The 8,468-nt window shown below is 41.9% G+C and overlaps 1 protein-coding gene across 1 annotated transcript; it reads left to right on the forward strand.

Annotated features, from left to right (window-relative positions):
* The first annotated feature begins 6,419 nt into the window (after positions 1 to 6,419).
* On the forward strand, positions 6,420 to 7,984 carry LOC136849280 (zinc finger protein SNAI2-like). Its single transcript, XM_067122581.1, has one exon. The coding sequence runs from the start codon at positions 6,522 to 6,524 to the stop codon at positions 7,701 to 7,703; it is 1,182 nt and encodes a 393-aa protein (XP_066978682.1). The 5' UTR covers positions 6,420 to 6,521; the 3' UTR covers positions 7,704 to 7,984.
* Positions 7,985 to 8,468: the final 484 nt, after the last annotated feature.

Genomic DNA, 8,468 nt, shown 5'->3' on the forward strand with positions numbered 1-8,468 from the left:
CGTGACATTCTGACCTTTTGTGTCTTGACGTGTGCCCTGAACATACGTACGATGAGTACGTACATACATACATACATACATACATACATACATACATACATACATACATACATAGCCTGCATGTACGTGTGTGTGAATGCTATTTACCACAAGACAAAATAAAACGGAGGATATGGTCTGGACCTTGTAATCATCATGATCATGTTGTTATTATTATTATTATTATTATTATTATTATTATTATTATTATTATTATTATTATCAGCAACTGCTTGGCGTAGCAGTCTATCGTTATAATTTTTCATCTCTTATATCTAAATTTTGTTTATTGTATTGTTTCTACATTGCCTGTTTCTTCGGCGCAATCGAGTTTTCTGTACAGCGACTACATCGTATAATCAAGGCCACCGAAAATAGATCTATCTCTCAGTGGTCTCGGTATAATGCTGTATGAGCGCGGCCCATGAAACTTTAACCACGTTCCGGTGGTGGCCTATCCTATATCGTTGCCAGTAGCACGATTATGGCTAAATTTAACCTTAAATAAAATAAAAACTACTGAGGCTAGAGGGCTGCAATTTGGTATGTTTGATGATTGGAGGGTGTATGAGCAACATACCAATATGCAGGCCCCTATCCCCAGTAGTTTTTAAGATCTGAGGGCGGACAGAAACAGTGCGGACGGACAGACAAAGCCGGCACAATAGTTTTCTTTTACAGAAAACTAAAACAATAAAAATAATAAATGTGACATTATAATCTTACAAGGGGACAAGTTATTGTTTAGTTGTATAAAAAAAATTATATTTTTCAGTGATGAGTGCGTTAAGTGTATTACAAAATATACTCGTAAATACCAGTCCACCTTACACATGTATTCTTTTCTTAATATTTTAAACCAGTGGCGTCAGTGCACCTCATGCGGTGTACTGTAGGCATTATTTAAGGTTCTTTGCAGCATGTCTTCGGCCCCTAGCTGCAATCCCTTTCGTTCCTTTCACTGTACCTCCTTTCATTTTGTCTTTCTTCCATCTTACTTTCCACCCTCTCTTAACAGTTGATTCATAGTGCAAAAAAAGTATATCTTAGTTTAACCAGACCACTGAGCTGGTTAACAGCTCTCCTAGGGCTGGCCCGAAGGTTATTTACGTGGCTAAGAACCAACTGGTTACCTAGCAACGGGACCTACAGCTTATTGTGGAATCCGAAACACATTATGACGAGAAATGAATTTCTATCACCAGAAATAAATTCCCCTAATTCTTCATTGGCGGCTCGGAGAGTCGAACGCTGGGCCAACAGCGATTCATAGTGCAACTGCGAGGTTTTCCTCCTGTTAAACCTTTCAGGCCTTTTACTGTCAGTTTCCTTTTCAGCGCTGAATGACCCCATAAGTCCCTGTGTTTGGCCTCTGGCATAAATTCTGTATTCAGTTCAATTCAATTAATATTTTAGTACATAACCAACAGACAATCCGGAAGGTCTCGCTCTAAAGCATCTAAGGCCCGGGAACTTATTGTTTTACTTTCTGTACACGCAGTTTTGCTTTCATTACCGCTGGTAGCAGAACGCTAAGGTTTTTTCAAGCTTCGGTGCTGTTTGCTTCTATTGCATGATGATTGATTCATGTATAGGAACTGATTAGACGCGAGTGGTAGGTGGCATATTAATTTTATGTAATGATTTTTCATAAATTGAATGTAATTAAAATGTAATTTCTGTCACATAATGCGGATATTATTCAAGTGTTAGTTTGGTTCGATGTGCTTGATCAACCTTTTGGTACGTTCAAGCAACGAGTAATTAACCTCTCTCTCTCTCTCTCTCTCTCTCTCTCTCTCTCTCTCTCTCTCTCTCTCAATCGAACCACACCCTCATGCGCACATCTCAACATGCACCCATGAATGAGTAGGTGTAGTGAACGCCAGGCAGCGTTGCCAGAGAGCGCATGTGAATTGAACCGTAGATATCAGTGAAGAAGTATCAGTGAAGAAGTATGGTTGCGTAAACTACACTAGGTCAGTTATTTTGTTTTCTGCGCACTTGTAAGTAAAGATAAATACGTAATTTGTGTGACCGTAATTGATAACTAAAATATTAAATGTCGGAAACAGTTTTTGCATAAATTATAAGTCTGTGCAGATGAATTTTGAAATGAGTCGTTTTGGCAACACTGATTAGCCCCTGTGTTTACGTCCCGCGTCACCACGTGCGTGTAGGCCTAACTGCGCCTGCGTTCGAGTTCTTCCGTTTGTTTGTTTGCGAAATTCGAAGGAAAATCACGAAAAGTCGAATCTCGTCAATTCTTGTGTGTTTGTTGAATAGAATTCATATTTCACATTTACATAGATTTAGTGATAATTCTCTCTCTCTCTCTCTCTCTCAGATGACAGAATTGACAGTCAAGTATACAAACACAATTACGAAACTTTAAGTAAAACAGACACATATATTGACAGAATGCTCTCTCTTTATATAAGTATGTAATTATATGTCTTTTCTTTACAAGTTAATATAGTGTGTACATATCTTTGAGATGAACGGAAAGACATGTATTAATATCTCACATTTAATTGCTTAACTCTCTCTCTCTCTCTCTCTCTCTCTCTCTCTCTCTCTCTCTCTCTCTCTGTAGCCCATTGGAAAGGTGACCACGACCGTGTCTGCCTTCCTGATTCCTCTCCCTAACAGCTGCTGTGTATAAATCCCTCTCTCCCTCCCCAGGATCCCAATAGAGGTCCTACCCGTCCTCTGGTTCCACGGGAGCTCTCTCTCTCTCTCTCTCTCTCTCTCTCTCTCTCTCTCTCTCTCTCTCTCTCTCTCTCTCTCTGCTCCTGACTTGTCGCGGCTTCCTTCTTATTCTCAGCATCCAAGGATCTCTTTCCAAATATACTTGATCGACGCGCGCTCTCTCTCTCTCTCTCTCTCTCTCTCACACACACACAAACACACACACACACACACACACACACACACACACACACACACACATATATATATATATAGAGAGAAGAGAAGAGAAAAGAGAGAGGGAGAGAGAAAGAAATACGCATACTTAACAGTTGGCAAACTGTAATATTTTTGTAGCTTCGTTCAGTAATTTCTGTTCGGCACGCGTTTGAAAGCCTAATGTCTGACAAACTATAGCAATATATTATTATTTATGATTTATACTTTTGATGGATAATAATGATTAATTTGAGCTTTGATGAAGGTGTGATTATTTCACAATAGTTTGTATTCATTTGTATAAAATGAATGTGCGAGTGAGTGCATTCATGCTAATGTTGCTTATGAATAATATAAGATTTTTAAAATTCATTAAGAGGATTGTATACAGAGCAGGAGAAGAGCGAGACATTGCAGTTTAAGAAATATGTAATAAATTGGAGAGCATGGCTTATGACTGTTAGGCAAGCTACCATAGTTAACAAGCCCAAATGGAAATTAGCTTGCAAAGGAAGCTTAAACACGATTGTATATAGCTTGAAATTGAATAGATGTTGCAGTTTAAGAAATAAGTAATATATTGGAGAGCATGTCTTATTCTCCGTTGCGGGGTAGTGCTGTCGGTGCACCTCGTGCGGTGCACTGTAGGCATTACATAAGGTTCTTTGCGGCGTGCCTTCGGCCCCTAGCTGCAACCCGTTTTGTTCCTTTTACTGTACCTCCTTTCATATTCTCTTTTTTCCATTTTACTTTCCACCCTTTCCTAACAATTGATTCATAGTGCAACTGCGAGTTTTTCCTCCTGTTACACCTTCCAAACCTTTTTACTATCAATTTCCGTTTCAGCGCCGAATGACCTCATAGGTCCCAGTGCTTGGCCTTTGGTCTAAATTCTGTATTCTATTCAGTATGGCTTATTATTGTTAAATAAGCAACCACACTTGCAAAATAAGCGTAAACATAATATAATGCCAAAAGAAACGGCTGTTAATTATTCAAGTTACAGCAGACGCTGCAGCCAATATTCTTGATGTTTTCCGAATGTAGAAATCTAGATTTTACTTTTACATACCGTTGTGCAGGTGTTTGTTGTGTATGTAACTGTAAAAATATTGCAGATGTTATTTTTACTTGCAGGTGTAGAATCTGATGCAGGTGTTAGGTTTTATGATGCAACTGCAGAAGTTCTTTTGCGTGCATCTTGAAAAGTCATGGCCAAATTTTGCTTTGAGTGCGACTGAAGAGAAATCGTTGCCTATGTAAGTTTTGCGTGCTTGTTAATGCAGATGAATTTAGCCGACGAATGAGAGTTTTACAGCTGTAATACGTGTTGCAGATGATAATGTTAGGCGCAGATGTTGATTCCGTTGCAGGTAACAAGTTTTGCGTCCAAGTGTGGTTGCTGCAAATGTTACTTCTGCAATGGTGGATTGATTGAAATTTTTGCAAGTGTTTTGCGCGAAACTAGGACAACTTTTAGCAAATATTTTCCGAAGACTGTTGTAGGTATTTTTGTAGTTCTTAGTGTTTGGAGATGTATATTTAGTTTTTGCTGATATATATTTTCGCACAGCTCAGAAATAACTACCAAATTTTGCGGGCGAGTGTTAATTTAGCATTTAGTCGTGGAAAATCTGGCGGTTGTAAAATTTACAACCAGATGTAAGACAGTTGACAGGACCGACTTGATATTAGCGTATAGAAGGAAAAAATCACAGATCTGTGATTCATAGCATATTTTTATTTATCATTTTCCGTATCGTGGTCTAGGCCTTGTTCCTGATGTTAAGTAGGCTTAATATCTTCTTATGTCACAGTATGTATATATATATATATATATATATATATATATATATATATATATATATATATATATATATATATATATATCTGTATATATATATAATATATATGTACATATACATACATAAAGTGTATGTGTTGCTGTGTATGCGTTCATACTTAATCGCATGCATACATACTTGAGTACATACTCTGCATATATAAATATCTTTGTGCATATGCGAGTACCCCATCATAATTGCAAATGTATTCCTTGCACTTTTTCGGTTCTTTTGTGAACTATTCCCGCCTTTCTTTCATTTTTTTCTTCGTTTAAAGGGTCAACTTTTTTCTGTTTGGTAAATCTTAAAAATGATTTTTTTGTCTTATTCTTTCAATATTTGAGCGCTTTATTCCCTTTTATCACCTTTGAGTCACCGTTTGACAGATATGCGTTTGTGTGAGAGAGAGAGAGAGAGAGAGAGAGAGAGAGAGAGTCACAATCTTACATGTTTTGAAGAGATGATTTATGTTTAATTAAAACTAAAAATATGGTTTGATCATTCCTTTTTCATAATTACTCTCTCTCTCTCTCTCTCTCTCTCTCTCTCTCTCTCCCCGTGTCATCCTTCAAAGCCTCTGCTTGAAAAGGACCTTTCGCTACTGTAACATCTGCGCAGCCTCCTTTCTCTCTCTCTCTCTCTCTCTCTCTCTCTCTCTCTCTCTCTCTCTCTCACCATCACCTTCTTAGGGTGGTGGCCAAGGCATTCATCTTTCCTACCGTCTTTCTTCGTCCTTTCTTTATCCCAGTCTTTCCTTTCCCTTTTCAGCCACCCTCCCCCTCTCTCCTCCCCTCGTCTTTTCCCATAAGCCTCCTCCTCTTCCTCCTCCTCCCTCCTCCTCATCCTCATCCTCCCTACTGCTCCTTTATTCCACACTCCATCCTTATGGTCGCGTGGCATCCCAGACTAAAAGAAGCCGAGTGGCCCTCCCCGATAACCGATTCTTGAGGCTCGAGACTTATTGAAGGAGGGAGGGAGGTTGAGGGGGAGGGGGAATCCGAGTCCTGCCAATGAATGCACTTGTCTGCAGCGTCGCAAATTCGGGCGAGCAATTGCAGCGACCTTAGGTCAACAGATGTCTCCGTGCCTTTATTGAAATCCAAGTTGCTTTATCGGAAAGTGCCTATTTTGCTTCGCAGCATTTTTAAGTGCATTCGGCAAATGTTTTGGCCACGTGGGCATGCTTCATCTGTGCCCATGTGACACCTGTCAACCGCCATCACAGGCTTGCGACAGCTGTTTACATCTCGCGGCTATTGGTTGCTTCTCACGGCGGGAAGGCTCTCCATTGGCCCTTCGGGATGAAAGGGGCGGACCCTGGTCGGAGATGACTCGTTGCTTCCCTCCGAGAGCTCTCTTAATTTGATCACTTTTGTGCGACAGAATGCTTGTTTTATTTGAAATTTTCTTGTGAGTATACGTTAGAGTATAAGTTCTTGGTTGTTTATATAACTGTCTCTTTGTTTGAAATAGTTATATAAATAAGAAAATAATTTTGTTTAAATTTTACCATCCGACATTCATCCGGCACGAGCGCGTAAGCCCCGCCTTCTTCACCTGATTGGCCAACGGCACACTCCATCTGCACCTGCTTACGGCTGCGTATATATATAGCCGCACGCGCCGTTTTTGGTCAGAATAGTTAACGTCTCGGACGAGAGCTGTATACTCCTATCTTGTTTGGTCAGTGTTGTGAGAGAGAGAAAAAGCTCGCGAGAGACAGACACCATGCCAAGCTCATTCATGGTTAAGCGCAACTACGCGCACTGTCCGCTGAAGAAGCGCCCTTTGGCGCTATACAACGAACCAGCGACGACGCCCCCCGAGCAGGAACAGCCCGAGGATCTTAGTGTAAAACGCCCACGGCTCGAGCCTCCTGCAGAAGTGCCATCGCCGTTACCACTTCACCATCCTCTCCCGTCTGCATCACCTGTTGTGCCCAGTGCCGTGGCACCTGCAGTTGGCAGCTATCCCAATACTACGGTCATCCATTCTCCTCAGCCCTTCGTGCCCTCCCTACCGCCCGTGCCCACGTCCAACTCGGTGCCAACAGTTCTTCATACGGCGCCCCACGCTGCTCCCCCTTCCCCCCCGGCAGCCCGCGTCGCCGAGAACCTCCCCTCCTTAGCGGAATATTACCTCCAGCTCTTCAAATCTACCAGTGACTCAGAACCCAAGAGACCCGAGCCCCGTCAGGCCCTCCCGCAGTGGACGACGCCCTACCTTCCTCCTTCACCTCAGGCGTCGCCCGTCAACCCAGAACACGTCCCTGCGCCTCAGAGTCCCGTCGTGCCCTTCCACTGCTACCCCGACTCTTCGGCCCTCATCTCCCCCGTGTCCACCTGTTCGTCTACAGCCTCCGAGTCCGAGGAGGACGTCAGTGCCCCGAGAAACAGGAGAGAGGCCAGGTACTCCTGTAGTGACTGCGGTAAGTCGTACTCCACCTACTCCGGCCTCAGCAAGCATAAACAGTTCCACTGCGCTGCTCTAGGGGCGAAGTCCTTCGCCTGCAAGCACTGCGAAAAAGTCTACACTTCCCTGGGGGCGCTGAAGATGCACATCCGCACCCACACGCTGCCCTGCAAGTGCCCCCTGTGCGGGAAGGCCTTCTCGCGCCCCTGGCTGCTCCAGGGGCACATCAGAACCCACACGGGGGAGAAGCCCTTCCAGTGCCCGCAGTGCGACAGATGCTTCGCCGACAGGAGTAACCTCCGGGCCCACTTGCAGACGCACGCGGACATCAAGAAGTACGCCTGCGGCACCTGCCACAAGACCTTCTCCAGGATGTCGTTGCTCAACAAGCACACGGAAGCCGCCTGCCCCGCCAGACCCCAGCAGCCAGAGATCTTGCAGCAGAACGACCCTTCTCTGAAAGCGGAAGCGATGATCCCTTCGTCAGGAGCGCAGTAGAGTTAAAGGAGACTCCCTCCCTCCTTCCCTCCCTCCCCCGACGAGATTCTCAGTGTTAGTACCTACGTGGAGTAGGAACTAGTCCCCCTACAGCTAGTCAGCCTTGCTCACCGCCTTTTGTTGTGTGTTCCTATTATGGTCACTAGTCTAGTTTGATAAGCCATAAAGAAATTGTCCTGATACATGACTGTGGGACGAACATGCCAAAGATCTCTCCTTTTTGTATTTTCTTATATATAGAAATACTTTTTTATATTGTAATAAAAAGATATTTGAGTATATTCCTCCTCTTTTAATCAATCCTTCTTTGGAAAACTATAATTGTTCTTTAATACCTTTGCTGAAATATGTAAATTGAAAGAGTATATATTAAAAAAAAAAAAATACAAGACTGAAAGGTACCTGTTATGAAGTCAAGATATTAATAAGCAAAAGAAGTAATGAAGATATATTGCTGAAGCAATACAGTAACTTTCTTTTATTTACAAAGTTTGATCTTAATGATTATCTTAGAATCAAGGATGATTTAAGAAATTATAAGAAAATATGAATTTAAAATTAAATTAATTTTTAAACTTGATAAATGAAGAACATGATTCAAATAGAAAAAATAACATGAGCCACATGAAAGCAAAGATGAGTTGAAAGACACTGAGAAAGGTGTACAGAAAAAAAAAACATGAATAAAGAGAATGAGTCCAGCTATATCACAAGGAAAATAAGAGATATTGAAATTATAAAAAGATAAATTGATAAAATGAATAA

The sequence above is a fragment of the Macrobrachium rosenbergii genome, chromosome 20, assembly GCF_040412425.1.
Source record: "Macrobrachium rosenbergii isolate ZJJX-2024 chromosome 20, ASM4041242v1, whole genome shotgun sequence".
Lineage (NCBI taxonomy): Eukaryota > Metazoa > Arthropoda > Malacostraca > Decapoda > Palaemonidae > Macrobrachium > Macrobrachium rosenbergii.

Coding starts and splice junctions, on each gene's coding strand:
- LOC136849280 (XM_067122581.1), top strand. CDS start 6,522: ATGCCAAGCTCATTCATGGTTAAGCGCAACTACGCGCACTGTCCGCTG.